At 31.2% G+C, this 19,389-nt stretch overlaps 1 protein-coding gene across 3 annotated transcripts in view; it reads right to left on the bottom strand.

The window, feature by feature from the left end:
- Positions 1 to 19,389, bottom strand: part of LOC130891041 (uncharacterized) — a 31,080-nt gene that overhangs the window by 6,285 nt on the left and 5,406 nt on the right. The window contains exons 2-4 of one of the 3 annotated variants that reach the window (XM_057795535.1): positions 16,704 to 16,997; positions 14,762 to 14,886; positions 13,069 to 13,546 (exon numbers count right to left, since the gene is read on the bottom strand). In XM_057795535.1, coding sequence (XP_057651518.1) covers positions 13,449 to 13,546; positions 14,762 to 14,886; positions 16,704 to 16,930 — 450 coding nt within the window. In that variant the 5' untranslated portion in view covers positions 16,931 to 16,997 and the 3' untranslated portion in view covers positions 13,069 to 13,448. Of the gene's footprint in view, positions 1 to 714; positions 1,166 to 1,896; positions 2,048 to 13,068; positions 13,547 to 14,761; positions 14,887 to 16,703; positions 16,998 to 19,389 lie in introns of those variants that run through there. The other 2 variants (XM_057795533.1, XM_057795534.1) reach the window with 2 other exon arrangements.

Raw genomic sequence — 19,389 nt, 5'->3', positions numbered from 1 at the left:
CATGAAAGTGTGTAAACGACTTCTATTCTAATTATAATATTTAATTCTAGGCATGCTGCATACTGGTTTAATTTTTGCTATGGACTTATATACTAATTATTACATAATACTATGACCTATAATTACCTATAATACAAATGATGGTTTTCTTCTGTATATCGAATTTTTTTTAATTGTATCTTTAATTAGTTATTTATATGTTTGTTTTTTAGTTTTTACAACTTTTGGCCACAAATTATAACAATTTTTTGACAATAAAGTATTCTATCTCTCTCAATTTATTAACCGAGAGCTCTTGCCAGTGCGTACAGTATAGTACTCGAGAAAGAAGTATGTGTTATCAACGGAATAGATTGCAAGAAGAGAATATGAACCACACCGAGCTCGAAAAAATGGAGACAGGATTAGGCGTCTCCACGAAGATATGAATTAGATTCCTGTCCAGTTAAAAAAATTTCACTGCGAACAAAAGATACAAACAAACAAAACAAACAAAAGAAGATAAGAATTAGGAAATCAGGAATTAGGAAATTATATCCAATATAAATATTTATATATTAATATCTGTTGAATAAGATGCTGATTATTAACAAGGTAATAAATATAACATAGGCAAAAGACTCCTGTACAGAATATGGCGTTATTTTATGAATACTTACAATCAAATCATTAACCCTCCATTTATGTATATCAGAATAATTTTTAATATCTCACCTGCTATAAGATTTTTGCAATTCTGTGCGTAATACATCTCAGCAGTTGGTGCTCTAGTTACATACTTGGCAGCCATTTTCTGGTCGCCATTCCATAAAAATACATAGTACAAACTTAACATGATAGCTGCGAGAGAAACGAAGAATACATAAGCCACCACTGTTAGTACCCTAACTAATTTTTTTTTATGTTTTGGTTCATATAGCCGATCTTTTGCTTCTTCACCTGCGAATTTCACCGATGTATCTAAAAGTGATCCTGATTTCCATTGTGAGGAGTCACTCATAGTCAGTTTAATACCATTTGTGGCTTTGCTAGACATTTTCTCAGTGAGAAAATTGAAGAAGTTTTTGAGCAATGTCAGAGCCACACTGATAGCTTTTAGATATTTGTTGTTAAAATTGAGCCACTATCTGTATTAGTATTTTACTTTTCATCAGTTTAAGAAGACCTAAAGCAAAAATTATAACTATGTGAGATTTATCTGATTGAGTTTTTAATAATTAATGGATTTATTTGGAATTTAAATTCACTTTACAACAAAATGGTATTCTAAAATTTGTAAAATTAATTTAGATATTACCTCAAAAATATTTGAAAGTAAGGGAAGGAGAGACCTGATGATTGGTACAAATTTGAATGATAGAAGAGTAGATGTTGCTCTTTCATCCTCATTCAACACCCGCTCTCGATTTAATATAAATGAATCAAAATTTTTAGTTAATATATCTGAAGAAGTGAAGTAGTATGTAACTTAAATTACTGTAACCGAATGCAACAATAAATTTGAGAGGTCAATTAAAAATAAAAAAATATTTTCTTAACAATCTTATTATTTTACTTCTTCATTTTATTAAATTATAATTTTTATTCTATTATTTAAACTATGTATAGAATTGTGCATTTTAAGGAAGAACATACAATAGTTGTTTCATCGAAAAATTCAACGTCAATGTAATAGTTCTCGCTGAGAATGTGATAGAATTTTCGTAAAATGCAGCAAAAGTTGAATTTCAAATTAATATTAAGAAGCAACAAAAATAAATAGCAGAAATTGTATATGAAATTTCTTATTTAGAATGTAAATTTAACTTTTTAGTCTAAAAGAGAAATTAATGAGATATCTCTACCATTTTCATTTTTTCGGGCCGTCTTATAGGACATTAAAAGTATATGTCTTACTTTATAATACTTTGCATTGTCGATTCAATTAGACGTAACTGCAGATTTTTTACTCTCACTCAACCCAACACATATATTTCGATAAATTTGCAAACTATCAAATAGAAACTTTTTCTTACAAATTTAGGACGTGATTGTTGTGATTTCAAATATTCTCAGTTTATGCCGGGAGATCGATATATACACAACCAGCTGGTCCAGACTTTACGCGCATGAAGGAAGGGCTAAATGACCTGGTTCGGTTTTGTATAGGTATACTACTGGATATATTTTAATATTCTTAAAACAAAATACTATATTTCAATAAAATATTGACACAATTCGGTAATTCAGTGAATATAATTATTCTCCTGAGATATATCGGTCACGTGTCTCCAAAAAATTTACAACAATTGAAAGGATAAAAAGTCAATTTCTATCAGGAATTATTTTGTACGAGTTGAATTGTCATGAAAATTGAAAAAACATACCAAAGTTATTTACGTTTAATATTTGTAAATTATTAAAATATTCTGAATGATAAGCACAGATTCATGAATTTCTTATCAAGTTTTCGACTCCATCATAGAATCCAATTTTGACGGACTGTTTCCGTTTAATCCGTTGGATTCTTAATTATGCGATGAAAGACATTATTTATTGATATTTAACTTTAAACAATCGGCCGATGGGGAATGTCAGGTCTGACATTCAGGTTAAACATATGAATAGGTCTAAGAAATAAGAATTTAAAGTTAAATATATATATATATATATATATATATATATATATATATATATATATATTTAATATATATATATATATATATATATATATATATATATTTGTATATAAATTTGTTCTCCTTATTATCGTAAATTTTTACAAACAGTAAGTGAATAAAAATGTAATATCTATTAACTAAAAACCACTGATTTCTTAATTATTTTCAATAAAATCACAAATCTTTATTTCGTATCGAATGAGTTATCTGAGGGGGAGGAATATGTTGCAGAACATCGTCCGAAAAGGAAAAATCCCGTGACTTTAGATCCTTTAGTGATATTATTTGGTGTAAAAGCTAAAAGAAAAACTTTCCTTACAAATTGGGCAATGTCGTAAATTGATATTTCCTGTCAAATCATGTGTTCGTTCATTGCTGTATTAAAATAAATTTTAAATGTACCAAATACGGTCCTGTTTAACGGTTGCTTTTTGAAACTTGTGTGTGGGTGAAATGTGACCAGGATCACTTCATTACTTTCAGCTAACTGTATCATAGGAACTGATATATGGGTCTCATGATTGTCGATCAACGTAATGCATGGCGAATCATTTGATGGTTTATCGCAAGGAAGAAAATGCTTAAAAAATTGAACCAAACAGAAGGATTAGCGCTACCAATAGTTCCTGGGGGTGCTCCAGTTAGCAAGTCTTTAAAGTTGTCGCGAGGAAAAATCAGCATAGGTCGTATAAATCCACCCCCAGTGTTCACGGCTGCAGTCATGGTAATAGTTTTTCCTTTTTGTGCACTTATCATGCTTCCAATTTGTTTGTAGCTAGGATTTTTGAAGGAACATGGGGGATATTTTTCGAAAGCTGCTCTAAAATTCTTGGATTTAAGGGCAACATTAATTCGGTTGAATGCAGTAGATCTTGTTAAGCTGGTAGCTTCTGGTTTACGTAGGGAGAAATCATTTTTATACCTTTTTCTGGAAAGGCACAACCAAGATTCTCCCGTCATTTTCTCTCGATCCCATTGCGTAAGATACTTTTTACAAGTTGAAGCAGCAAATTGATATTGTAATGTTTTTCGTATTTATCTACACTCTTTCTATTCGTGGAATGAATTATTAGACACTGTCTCTTACGTTCTTAATTCATTAATACACTAACAATACCTTTAACTTATAATAATTTACTTATATCACTGAAATCATTTCTGCGATTACTTTTACTAATTCCCTCTTTCTAACTATAGTTTATTTCAGAAAGGTATAGAGAGTTACATATGAAGTAACAGCTGACAGCATATGACTTCGCGGAAACGCAGAAGATAATAAAAACTGTATTTCTTTTAATAATTCATTCTTTGTTCTAACGTTGCTTAATAAACATATATTGTAATTGTAATTTTTGTTTTTAAAAACCCAAATTCGAAGTTTTAATATATAATTGGCGCAATCAGTAGGATACGCACGGGTTTCGGAAGTGAACAGTTTCGCATTGAGCCGGAAGTGAAATTCGGGACCTTGGAGTTTCTACACCTTAAGTGCGTATTACGAACTTATAAACTTTCGAAGTTGTGGCAACAGGAGCAGGGAATCAAGAAAAAGGAACAGGAAAGCAGAGCGCTCGAATCGACGAACAATCTGTAAGTGCCTTTTCCTTTTTACCTTTCCAAACCCCTCTGTATAAGGATTTTGGTAAAGATAGTTAAATTTTGTTCATTGCGAATAAATTGCTAATTATGATAATTAATTTTAAATTATTTTCATGAGCGATATTGATGAAATAATTAACGGAATTTCAAATATAGGATTAGACAACAAAAATAATATTAACACTCAACGGAATATTAATAAACAATTCACTAATTCTTTCAAATCGATAAATTCAACTTTAAATATGCCTGAGATGAACTGGGATCTTTTAAAGTCTAGAATTGATAACATTAAACCGTATGACGGTAACGGTAACACGTTAAATAAATTTCTAATTAGGTGTGAAGACCTTATTAATGATTATCGGCAACCATTATGATAAAACTGCACTTAGTACTTTTATAGCAGGTTGTAGTGGTACCTTAAGAAATAACTTGCATCTTAAAAATCCAACCTCACTGGAAAATGCAATGGCCTATCTGAATGAATTTGTAAACTTTGAAAAATTATATAGCAATCTAAATGACAATAACCGAGCAACGACGTCCAGATTTAATAGTAATTATCGACAACCTTATTTACAACCAAGATACTATCCTGAAAACCAAATACAACCCTATCATTCTGTTGACAATAATAAACCAGTTAATCAATTCCCCAGTCAACCCATTAATATCCAACCTAGACAAATGCCCTCCAGACAATACCCGACGAACAGACAAGTATTCGGACCTCCACAAAACGTTTTCAGACCAAACCAAAAACCCATACACCAACTTCCTAAACCAATACCTATGTCAACGACTTCAAGAAATTCTTCCACATTATCACAAAGACAAAGATGGCCAAATAATAACAATTATAATCGAAATCAACAATTTCGAAATTCTGGACAGAATTCAAATTTTACTTCCGAAGAGCTATTCACAAACGACTACGACCAATCAGACGAACAACATTACTATCAGAATCAGAATACGGACGATAATGACCAAAATCAAACGTACTATAACTATGACAAGACAGAAAATGAAAATTTTATCCAAACGAGCCAACAACAAGAAATACCTTAGTAGAAATTAACATTTCAACAGAAAACGCATTACCATACATAGAAATTAATAATCCCAAATTAAAATTACTTATAGATACCGGTAGTTCACGTTCAATTATTAAACCTGATATTAGAGAAAAAACTTATCCAAATTCCGTTAATCGAATCAATGCACAAATTAAGACAGCTTTGGGTAGTCAAGATATTGTATATCAATCAACACTTAGGGCATTTCCTGAATTTCAGAGTCCGAACTATTTCAACTCCTTTCTATTATTTGATTTCCACGAATATTTCGATGGTATTATAGGACTAAATGATTTAAGAAATATGAACTTTAATATTGATCTTATAAATAACAAATTAATAGGACCAAATACTGAGATACCTCTCAGATATAGACGAAAAGAAAACTCAAATATATTATTCTCAGTAGAACCACAATAAAAAATTCTAAAGAAGTTACCTGTTTCTATTTTTAATGGAGAAATATTGATAAATGAAGGTAAAATAGGACCATTGTATATACCGCAAATTTCGACTGATGCCAGAAACGGATTTGCTCTTGTAGAAATCCAAAACAAAACAGATCTAATAATATCAGTTAATCTTAAAGAACCTTTAGAGTTAGAGTCATTTGAAAAATCTAGTTATGATACTTTTAATATTAATTCGTTTCTTAACTTAAATAACGAAGACAATAATAAATCAAAAAAAAATATCGATATATCACAATTAATTAGACAAACCACATGAACGCGGAAGTAAAAACTGAAATCTTAAAGCTTATTCGAAAATTTTCAGACACCTTCTTTAAACCAGGTGATAAATTATCCTACACATTGTAAATCGTACAGATATCCCTATATTCATAAACAAGAAATAAATAACCAGATAGATGAAATGCTGTATAAAGGCATAATACGGCCCTCAACTTCACCATGGTCATCCCCTATTTGGATAGTCAATAAAAAAGAAGACCAATCAGGGAAACAAAAATATCGTCTAGTCATAGATTATCGGAAACTCAACGAAAAAACGATCCCAGATTGATATCCGATACCAAATATTAATTCGATTCTCGACAAACTGGGAAGATCAAACTATTTTTCAACTATTGACCTTTGGGCTGGTTTTCATCAAATCCAAATGGACAAAAATTCCATACCAAAAACAGCTTTTACTGTCGATAACGGCCATTAACCATTTGGGTTAAGAAACTCGCCATCCACATTTCAACGTGTTATGGATGAAATTTTAAAAGATCTCCAAAATAAAATGTGTATGGTCTATATGGACGACATAATAATATTCAGTACCGGACTTCAAGAACATCTTCAAAATTTAAAACTTGTTTTTTCGAAACTACGCGAAGCGAAACTTAAAATTCAATTAGACAAATCGGAATTCCTACGAAAAGAGGTAGAATTTCTAGGTCATATAGTTACAAAAGACGGGATAAAACCCAACCCAAAAAAAATCTCAGCTATTAAGAACTTTCCCTTACCAAAAACACAAAAAGAAATAAAATAATTTCTAGGATTATTAGGATACTACCGTAAATTTATAAAAAATTTTGATAAAATCACAAAGCCTATGACTAAATGCCTAAAGAAAAACGAAAAAGTAATACACACAAAAGAATTTATAGATTGTTTTGAAACATGTAAAAATATTTTAACGTCTGAACCAGTTTTAATTTATCCGGATTTCGATAAAGAATTTGAAGTAACAACAGATAGTTCCAACTACGCAATAGGCGCAGTTCTTTCACAAAATAACCACCCTATATGCTCTGCATCAAGGACTCTCAATCCAGCCGAAATAAACTATTCAACGATTCAGAAAGAACTCTTAGCAATAATATGGAGTTGCAAATACTTTCGCCCATACCTTTTCGGCCAAAAATTCACTATATATTCAGACCACAAGCCACTGCAATGGCTCTTCTCCATGAAAGACCAAAATTCTATGCTAGTCAGATGGAGATTGAAATTGGAAGAGTACGATTACGTCATCAAATATAAAAAAGGATCGTCGAATTCAGCCGCAGATGCCCTAAGTAGAAATCTATGCATAGAATTGAATGCTATGGATAATGAATCAATAATAAATAACGTAGGAGATGCGGACGAAATAATAGAAAACTTCCTACAAAAACCTGACGAAATTCCTCCACTCTCTAGTCCTGACCTCGAGGAAATATTGAATAATATAGGACCCACTAACACCGTAAATCAAGAAACAAATATAGTTCGAGACAAACAAAAAGAATCAGACAGACCTCAAGATTCAAACTCGAAATCTGACATTGAAACTCAACATACGTCGAGAGAGAATCCTATTTTTTCTATTCCAATTACCGAGAGAGTATTAAACACATACAAGAACAAAATATTCATAACAACTGGAGATATGGCATCGATCAAATGTAAAACTGCCTAAATTTTTGACAATACTAGATTATATGTTACACTACCTTCAAACATTTCTTCTATCCAAATAATAAATTTTGTAAAAAAACACATCGTTCCAAATAAAAGATACGCTATTTATTTTAAACACCGCGATTTACCTAGAATCTTCACGACTACGATGCAATCGTACTTCAAAAATTCTGCTTTCAAAATTATACAAAGTAGCACCGTTTTAGAAGATTTACAAACTAAAGAAGCACAAGTAGAGAACATCAAATTTTATCATGCAACTAAAACTTGCCACCGCGGTATAAACGAAATGAAAACAGCTCTTGGTAAACGATTCTATTGGCCAAACATGTCCGATGACATAGTAGAATACGTGAATAATTGCGAAATTTGTCAAAAAAACAAATACGATCGAAACCCACCAGTAGTAAAATTCAACCTAACACCAACTACTTCACGTGCTCCTCAACATATTCATATTGATTGTTTTCAAATTTCAGGAAACACTTACTTAACCGTAATAGATACATTTTCTCTATACGGCCAAGCCTACCTTTCATCAGCTGTAAACGGAATATCTATAGTTGAATGCTTATTTAATTTTATACACACACCATGGATTGCCCATAAAAATAACAGCAGATTCGGGTACGGAATTTAAAAATAAAGAACTTTTGCGAACTTTACAAAATTGAACTTCACTTCACAACTGCTAGAAACAGCAATTCAAATAGCCCCGTGGAGAAGTTTCATTCCACACTTATTGAACATGTACCATGTTTAAGAGAACAAAATCGAAGTCTCACATCAGATCAATTGATAAAACGGGCCATACTTGGGTATAACAACTCAATTCATAGTGTCACCAAATATACACCATTCGAGGTAATAAAGGGACACATAAATGAAGCAAACCCTTTTGATCTTAATGATCACATAATAATATCGGACTATGTACAAGCAAACAAGCAACCACAAGACTTTACGAAAATATAACAGAGACTAATAAAACCATAAAAGAAAAGATTATTAATGATAGAAACGAAAAGCGCACCGAAGCCCCCGACTATAAAAACGAAAAAATAGCCTATATTCGTACAAAAACAAGAAATAAAAAACTCCCAAAATTCGAAAAATTGAAAATATTAGCTCAGACAAAAAATAAATTGATAACAGATAAAAATATTTATCACAAAGCAAGTGCAAGAAAACCCAAAACTAATAAAAAACAAACTTTCCAGGAAGATGAGGCAAATGAAAATAATATTCCTAGCACTTCTGGCAATACAAAAACTGCACAAGAGTAACGCTACGGAAAACATAGACCTAACTACTATCGATAATCTTTTATTACCGATACAATTAGGAGACGCACGTCTCATATACAGTAAACATACCTTCATACATTATTTAAATTTAGAACATATTATTAAGCAATTGTTCAACATTGAAAAACATTTTTTCATTATAAAAAATAATTTAGAAGTGAGAAATGCAACTAATGAAATCTCATATCATGCCTTATCTCATGATATGTTGTTGAGAACAGAATTTCTCATCAAAATTACACGTACGAAACTTGATAATTTACAACCTCATATACGTAATAAAAGAAGTTTCTTTGACGGGGTCGGTCAACTACAAAAATGGCTGTTTGGTACACTTGATACCGATGACGGTAATAGATATGATAACTCAATAAAAATCCTAGAAACCAACAAAACATGATTACGAAAATAAACTTACAAAGTTCACTTTCCAAGAATCTTATAAAAAATTACAATGTAATAATTCACATCTTATCAAAAAATCAAGAAAAATTTGCAAATTCTCTCGAAAAATTTCAAATCAGCGTGCAAAAATCAATCACTGAATCACTCGAGTATTTAACCTTTCAAGCAATCATTTCACAAATAAATCTAGACTGTCAAAATGTTATCACATTCTTAAATAATTTGGAAGACTCCATAGCTTTCGCAAAACTAAACACACTTCATCCTTCTATTATCCCTAGTCAAGAGTTACAAAAAACGCTAGAATATTTAAGGAAGATTTACCCTGACAAACAAATTACAAAATTTAAAAACATTCTAACATACTATCAATTTTTAGGCACTCAAGTTTCGTTTGCTAATAATAAATTAATTTTTGCTATACATATACCAATTATCAAAACCGAAGTCCTTAAATTATATCACCTCTTCCCCATCATTCAAAACAACCAAATATTCTCCCTAAAATATTCCCATCTGGCACGAAACAACTCGAATCACCAATTTATAGAAGAAATCTGTCCACTACTAGAAAATGTATATTTGTGCATCGAACAACACTCTCCTGACGACAATTGCACCCTGCAACTCCTCGAAACCCAATCGACTAAAAGTTGTCAAGAAATAAATTCAAAATTAGAAGAATAACTTACTGAACTAATCACACAAGACGAGATAATTATTATTCCAGCAAAAACGAAAATGTTTTTTCCAAATGCCACACAGACCAATATCTAGAAGTAAAAAAACCTACACTAATAAAAATACCAAAGTCATGTTAAATAGAAATCAACGCGAAAAAATTCTTCAATGATGTCAAAATACAACGAGGAAAACCACTACTTCTTCCCAAACCAATTACGGAAAAATACTATATGATTGCAGAATACGAAACACCCAAAATGGAAAAAATCAATTTAGAAGATATTCACGAAATAAGCAAAATGAGGAATCAACTTATACCACTAAAAATCCCAATATCCAACCACTATCACAAAATTACTGGTAGCTTATCTTTACTAGCCATAATTTTATTAATACTGAGATGAATTTTTAAGAAGAAAATCAAGAAAACTCTGCAAAAATGTTGCAAAAACCAGAAAAAGAAAGAAAATTCAATAGAAGAGTACCCAGAAGAGTCCAAAATCGAACACCACTCCGTTATGCTCTCATCTTAGAGGGGAGGAGTTACATATGAAGTAACAGCTGACAGCATATAAAAAATGTGATGACTTTGTGGAAACGCCGAAGATAATAAAAACTGTATTTCTTTTAATAATTCATTCTTTGTTCTAACGTTGCTTAAGAAACATATATTGTAATTGTAATTTTTGTTTTTAAAAACCCATATTCGAAGTTTTAATACCTACATAATTAGAGTAATAAAATCTTATTAGGTGTGCAAAGGGACCACAGAGTGACCCAACGAATATTTAAGCCACTTTCATAGTTTGGCACTGATTTTATTGTAAAAATTTTTTTTATCAAGTGCAGGTAGTACCACCTGGGTTGAAGTCAATATATGGATTTAGCCTATTGTTATCCATTCACAAACACTGAAAATAATGTGCCAAAGGCGTGCCGGTAATATACTCGTAAAAAGGGAAGAATTTTATTTTAACAGAATAAAAATTAGGCATTATGTACATAGTAATAGGTACATTTATTTTTTATTGAACATTATTCAAAAAATACATTATACAGAAATTAAATTTCTTGACGTTTTAATTAACGGGTCGATGGTCCAATCGATCAAGTCGTTCCCACATTTTCTCTTCTTTAATGACATGCTGGACTGCTTTTCGCCAGTTCTCTGGTGTCACCTCCTTAATAGCTTGATCAAACAGTAGCTTAAAGTCTTTCATTTTTATTGTCGTGTTGTGTCTTGCGCTCTTATAAGTTCTATGGGATTTAGTGGTTAACCCGTCAATAATTTCTAGTTTTCTCCAAGATGAAGCTGGAGTCTTCTCTATCCGTCGAGAATGATAACTTGCGTTATCCATCCGAATCCATGTCCTCGTGGTAATCTCCTGTATGACACGACTGTAAGTTTAGCAAACCTTTTAAAAATCACTCTTCGCTTCCAATATGGACGATTATTAGTCTTTTCCCTTTACCTGAAGGCACCTGAATACCCGTTGACAGGCCTTCCATGAAAGCTTGGCAAGCACTGGTTATATTTTTGTCTTGCCACATTTTTGGTACTGTATAACCTTCATTAATCCAAGTCTTATCAAGATAAAAGATTTTCTTCTGCTCTGTTCTTTACTGCTTCATACTTCTTAAGTATTTTCGTCACCAGCAAACAATTTCATCGCTTTCCAGTAAATGTGCTTTACGGTTATGCTTTTCCCAGACAAAATCCATATTTCTCAAAATGGTTCATAAAAGTTTTTTAGTTATCAACGGAATACTGTACTCCTGGCCAAGCTCCATTAAAATCTTATCTAAGGTGGGTATTTCTTTTTTAAAATAAAAAGAGTGAACTTTTCTTCGAATTACACTTTTGGTGTCTTCATCAAGGACTTTTACTGGTCTGCCTGGACTTTTCTTGCGAGGTTCCACTTGGCCTACTATCTTTCTTCCCCGCAATAATTTAAAAACGTGGACTTTCCAACTCCAGTCATTCGGGAACATCGGTCGATAGTTTACGGCTTAACAGCAAATACTGATGCGTTAAACTAATGCGTTAACTTATAAAGGTCTAAAAATTTCGGGTAAGGCACCATTGCCCTTACGGCGCATTGTTAAGCCGAATCTGAAATAGGGTTGGAATTAGACAGAGGCACTAATAGAAGGTTAAACGATACTTGTTAAACGCAAAACGTAACTGTATAATCTAATACCTAAATAATCCCTACAAAACATTTCAAGACCTAGACCTACACCGAATACAGCGAAAACCCAAGAGAATATGAAGGTCGTTGATTTGAACTTTCCAAAATTGCTGCCTATATAGCAAAAAACTATTAGCAGAATAGAAAAACATTTTATTATAAAATTACTAACCAATATTCGTCATGAACTGATTGGAAACTAGTATGGGGTATTTTAGAAACAATAACGGATAAATACTTTTCGATTTTCTGGCAGTTTTAAAATCATAGTTATTTTAGCAAATTTATTATACATAACTACGTGTATATCTGACTCTTAAATAATTCACGATAGGATATAATTCAATTAAAACTTTTTCTTATTAATCCATTTCGATAAAACCGGTGGGATTCCTTTTAGTAATTTGATAAATGAAACCATATCCATAATAGGATCATCCGTTGTATTTACGTAACACAATGAAATTGCTAGCATTTTATAGGAAATTGTAGAAGTTATATAAAATAGGTATAGGCAATGACATTGATTATATGATCGAAAGAAGAAACAGATATATGATAACCATTTTTATAAGGGTATAATATGTCATTGTAATTTAAAAATCATTAAATTCATCGAATTAAATCAATATTTAAATTTGATACGTTTAATAGAAACAATAAGCTTTCTATGATTTCAATGAGTTTTAAAAGAAACAACAAAATTTAAAAGTCCACTATTGTCAACTAATTAATTCCCCCTTGAATACATAGATATTCGAAAGCTTCGAAATAGAAACAATACATAAGCTTGTATTCAATTATCACATTAATACGCTACATTCTAAGCATTATTATGTCAATACATTGCAAGTTTCTCGTATTATATAATTCATTTGCCTACGACGGTCAAAGGATTGCAGTCTATTTCAACAATAACACTCCAAACACTTATATACCATGTGCTTTGACATGAGCTTTAAAATTGTATGAATTGTGCCTGTTCGCCATTTTATTTTTGTAACAAGAGCCCTTTTCGCCAAAATCCATAAAATAAAATAAAATCTATGGTATTTGTGGTTGAGACCATTCACAAAAAACTAACCTATTTACTATTTTATTACATGTAAGTATGCTGAGTGGTTTCAGTTTTGAAGCGATTATTAAGGGAGGTGGTTTTTCTGCCTACTTTTTGGAATTCTGCCGAGAAAATAAAAGCTGTAAAAATAGAAATAATAATTAGAGTCGAAATAAAATATAAAATGCTTACCGTCGAAAACATCAACACTTTAACTACTGGTTTTTAGTCAACTGGGAATGAACCAAAAGGGGTGATTACGTGGAGTAGCCAGATTGAGACCACGGAATATGATCCTCACTCAAAGAAAAGAACGAATAACTACCCTAATTTCCTCTCTTGATAATGGCTTCCAGCCAAAACGTCTAAAAAATTTGAAATTTCCAACGAGATTCAGCCCGTAAACTTAATTCATTCTGAAATTGGAAGTACCAATGAAAATACTACAAGTTAACTTCAAAATCAATAATCTAGAACAGATTAGATAAATTTTGAATGTCAAACTTATTTATTTCAATTCACCAATTTTTACAATTGAATGTGACATTTTGGCAGGCAGAACAAACGATCTTTTTCTTTATATAGTTAAAATTTTTCACGACTCGTCCATTAATTTCATTCAAACGTTTTAACTATAAAAAATATCCAGGTAGAGCGTATAAAAATAACTATTCGTAAGTGGAATTATTACTCGCAACCATATGCAGAAGATTGTTATGTACGATTAGTATTAATTTGTTTAGTATATCGACATATTATTTTCAGTTTCCTAGAAAACATCATTATAGATAAATGGTTTTGATAAAGCTATTGACTGCAAAAATGATTATTACTCTAATTTTCATGTGTGTATAATAAAAGGAAAAATATCGAATAATTGACGCGATAATACATATTTTCTTAAAGAAAAATGCTACGTCATACATTAGAGGGTTCTTTTAATACTCTTGGTTTCAAACGTGCTAATAAAATTGTTGTTAACCGATCCCAGCCAAATAAGGTTGAATAGAAAAATGAGAAAAAATATTCAGACTACTGAAGAAATAGAAGAGTTATTATAATTTAAACTAATTAAAGCTGAACAATAACGAATAAGTGGTAAATAACTAGATACAAATATTACTAGCTAACTTCTTTGTGAACAAATTGCAAATTAACGAGTTTTCATTATGGGTAAAGATAAATACATAAACTGACTTTGTCATTTGACTAAATCCCATCAAAATAAAGGACACGTTTTTATCTACTGGTATAACCTAAAGAACTAGTTACAAGAATTGAAAAACAATTAATGTATCATATTATTTAATTATAATATATTAAGGGATTTTAGTTAGTTCGATAGATGTTCCTACCTTCATTTGAACTTGGATGAGTAACTATCATTGTTTTTTCTTCTTCTTGATTGAAATCAAAAGAAAAGGTATTATTGACTCCATTTTCAACATCTTCTATTACTTTTAAGCTTTCGTTTTGTGACCTGAAAATTCAAACTAAATAGTACGTATAATAATCAAAACGTTCAGTGTACTCAAATTATTAAAGTGTACTCAAATAATTGAATCTTCTTCATAAAAATCGAAATCATTATTGTTTGACTATTGTTTAAATACTTTTGATCTGCATGAATTACAAAAGAAGTAAATTGATTAACTACTTTTAAAACAATCAACAGAGAAACAGTAATTTATATTATCCTTAATGACTAAAAATCCGCTACCCTGTGTGTTCTGAGTATTTCCCTAAAATTCCATAACTTTTAGTAAAAGCTTCATTTAGCCAGATTTGGCAACGCTGCAAGCGTGGTGAAGCAGAATACAGAACCCTGCTAACCACTCTCCAGCATAGAGACAAGCATAGTTTATAATATGCGTTGAAAACGGTTGAGAAGCGAGATTCGTTTTTCAGTTTGTAAACATGTAACAATTTTATACTTTGTACAATTCTAATATTTGGTAATAATATAGGAAATCAGTAATTTAATTTTCTTTCAATAATTAAAGTCCACTTACTAACACTGTGCGTTTATCAATGTGGATTTGTTTACCAAGAGTTAATTGCTTGTACCTCACATTGAATCTATCAATTTTTGATGAAAGGGATGTAAGCTAAACGCTGTTTTGTCGATATTTTGAAAAATTGCGTTTTTTGTTAGGTCCTCTAAGTTTATTAGAATTATTTTCATTTGATTGTTTCATGTTAGTACTTCACAGCCACTTTATAATAAAATAAAGCCCTAAGATAACTTAATTATCTTCATGAGATCAACTTTGGGAGAAGTCGAGTTATTGGCAAAAATCGAGATATTTGTTGCAGTGAGTAATTTATACATTCAAGGCATAAATTTCTTAAGATTTGAGAACAACCAGAGGTCAGAGGTGCACAATTTAGAAAAAAGAATCGATATTGTAATAGGTTGTATTTTAACTGATTTTCACGATAATTTTTTGAACTGCTTAAGAGGGTGTGCAAGAAAAATGATTTTTGTCTCGTGTAAATCAGATTTCTTTCACACATTTTCACATACCATGATACTCTGCGTTTATAGTTTTCCAAGTGAGAAGATAATTCACTAAAAAAAGTTCTTTTGCGTCCCTCCCACCTTCTAATCTGATTTCTGCTCCCTAAACTGCTTTGAAACCAAAGATGTTCACACTACTCCTTAGCCTCTTGCTTTCTTTCAGAATCATGGAGATAGTATAGTAATTAAACGACGCAAAATATCCTTTTGATCTTTTCTGAAAAGATGGGTGTGTTTTGTTCGGGTGTCCACGAATACGGCACCCATTTTGCACAGATCTGTAATCCAACTCCATTACAGTGAAAATATTACTAATACTGCATCAAAAGATTCGTCAAACTTCTACTAAATCTCTATAGGCTCAATGACCATCTTGCATAATCATATCGTGTATTTTGGGGTGTTATTTGGAATTCATATAGTTTTAAAACGTCCTTCATTTTGAATGTGCTTAAGACTGGTACAACTATTCAGATTCTGTTCATATAGAAGGTGAAGAGATATTATCCAATCGTAAATTAACAATATAAATAAGAATTTTATTAATGTGCAATATTCTACATTTACCACTGTACAACTTTGACAATTGTTCATAGAGATATAGTAGTATAACTTTAAGAAAAATAAAACAAAGAACCTAATACAGTCATCTCTTAAACGACATAAAGTGTCAAGAGTATTTCTTGAAACTATCTTTACTACCATTGTTTGTTATCTCACAGAAGGTAAATAACTTGTTAGGAAAGCTACACGTAGCAGATTTCTTACCAACTTACCCAATATAACTGTTTGGTATATTCTTGTGGGCTCCTAAATGTGGTTCTCCATGCCACATAAATATATAGTAAATAGATAGAAATATTGCAGCCATGGATACACTTAGAACATAAGCTAACACAGTCAGTACTCTTATCATTTTAGGCTTAGGTTTTGGATCGAAGAATGCGTCTTTTGAGTTTTTTGTAGAATCGGAAGAATCTTGGCTAACATCTACTTGACCCATCTTAAAATACTTTCAAATTACCCTCACAAGGTTATATGTCCTGCATTATTCGTCCAGATCGTGAACCCTGAAAATAAATTTTGCTGAGTATATTATCTATTCTATTGAATCAGAAAATAATGAAGAAATATTGGATCTTGGCATGTAACGAATATCACTGTCCGTAGCAGGAGAAATGGAGATATAACTATTTTTAATTTATTTAAGACCAACGACATTTTTCTAAACTCAATTCAAACTAAAATTTTACGCTGAGATACTCTACACTTCCTGCACAGAAAGGAAATTCTGTAAAGAAATAAATACTTATAAAATATTTATAATTATGTCGAATAGCCAAGCAGCCATTAAAGCTCTAAGCAGGAATATCATAGTTACCTTGTTGTAGGTACCAAGGCCTGTTGGAAAAGGAGGAAATGAAATATCTGATAGAGTTGTAAGAAAAAGACTTTTTGTGGAATCAGCATCAAAGACTCTACTGGGAAACTACGAACAGTAGTAGTTTTTACAAAGGTTCTGAAAGGACATTGTCGCCTAACTAGATTCTCAAAGAAACTCCATATAATATGGGTTAGAAGAGGAAAAATCTCCCTACCTGTTGAATATGAGGCAGTACAGAATCTAATGGTTCCACATCTGAGAGAAACTTACCTGAACTGAAGCGATTATATGTCCTACAAGTAATTAGAAGATCAGAAATAACGAACTACTAGTTTGAGTTTGAGAAACATTCACGGAAACTGAATGAAGGAGGAGGGGCCATAGATCTTCCAAGTCTCAGCCATTCGTCACCCCATTAAGCATAAATATGTCAAATCTGACATTGCTCTTTTAAATTTTTAATCAATCTCTATCGCACTACGTGATACTTGGGCATTTATTCCACTCTCTTACATTCATTATTTCTTCGTGTTGGATACCGTATAATTTGACAATCGCTTAAAAAAAGCTCGTGTCGATTGATGCAAAGAAATGATGAAAAAATTTAATCCAAAGGACGTCTATGATCATGTACAAGCACTTCGAAGCAAATGGTTGCCTAATATTCGGAATAACTATACTCTATTTGGAAAGAGCGTAGAGTAATAAATGCTCATTATAAATGCAAAACCCTGAAATTTTTAGTACGGTACTTTACGTCCAAAATTTGGAATATTTAAAAATGCCAATTATAAATAAATAACTGGACATAGATATATTTTCCCTATAATTGACCGTACTAAAATGTAAGCGATTACCTAGATAATCCAAATGTCCATCCTTTTCTTTCCAAAATTGAAGGATATCTTTATTTCTCTCTCTATTTTAATACTTTGACACCAACTTCTGAATCTACCCAAAAGTAAGAAGACCCTTACCATCATAGCCGTTGCAATAGGTTTGTCGTAATTAATAAAATATTAATATTGCTTTTTGATATATACAGTTATTATTATTTAATTATTTACAAATACGAGAATATACATGTAAGTATGAAAAATAAAAATACAAAATATACTAAACTACTTATTACTATAATATATACACTATATACATACTTATATACTACACATTACTATATTATATACAACAGTCTACAAATATTCCCTGTAACATATTTAAAGTATGTACATATTTGCAATATATATATATATATATATATATATATATATATATATATATATATATATATATGTATTTTATTCCGAAGAACTAGTAGATGAATTGTTCGAATTTATCATGAAAGGTTCTACAGTTTAATCAATAATGTTGTCTAATTACCACATTTTTTCTTCCTTTTTGATAACATGCTGCATGCATTTTTGACAGTTTCCAGCAGTAACGTTTTTTAAATCTTCGTTTAGTAATATTCTTTAATCTTTAACATCCTTTAATTTAAATGTTGTGCTTTTCTACGTCGCCTTTAACTTGGGCCCATATCAATTCGATCGGATTGAGTTCACAGTGATAGGGAGGAAGACGAATAATAGTAATTTGGCGATTTCTTGCCGCTTCATCAATATTATATTTCTTGTGGGGATTTTTATTTATTTTGACAATTGATAAAAATTCGTTTTCCACCAAGTCATTGTTGAATGTAATATTTTTTGTATTAACCAGTTATAATATCTTGTTTTCTCAATAACGTCGTAGGTAGACTTTCAACTTGTCTCGAATGGTAACTGGCGTTGTAAAGAACATTCACAGATCCAGCTGGAATAAGATCTAGCATTTGTATATAGTAATCCTCGAGCACATTTGCATTTATATCCTCGTGATAATCACCGTTTTTTTTTTATTTAAATAACAGTAGGCAACCATCAACAAAACCACGGTCACTACCAATATGTGTTACTATTAATCATCTGCCTTTCCCTGATGGAGCTCTCAATTCTGTTGATAGTCACTCCAAGAAAGCTTGTCTAAAATTGTTCAAGGTCTTATCTTGCCATATTTTTCCTACAGTGTGCCCCTCGTTA

Source organism: Diorhabda carinulata, chromosome 3, assembly GCF_026250575.1.
Source record: "Diorhabda carinulata isolate Delta chromosome 3, icDioCari1.1, whole genome shotgun sequence".
Taxonomy (NCBI): domain Eukaryota; kingdom Metazoa; phylum Arthropoda; class Insecta; order Coleoptera; family Chrysomelidae; genus Diorhabda; species Diorhabda carinulata.
Note: the sequence above shows the minus strand (reverse complement) of the source record. Positions and strands in the feature narration are given on the sequence as shown.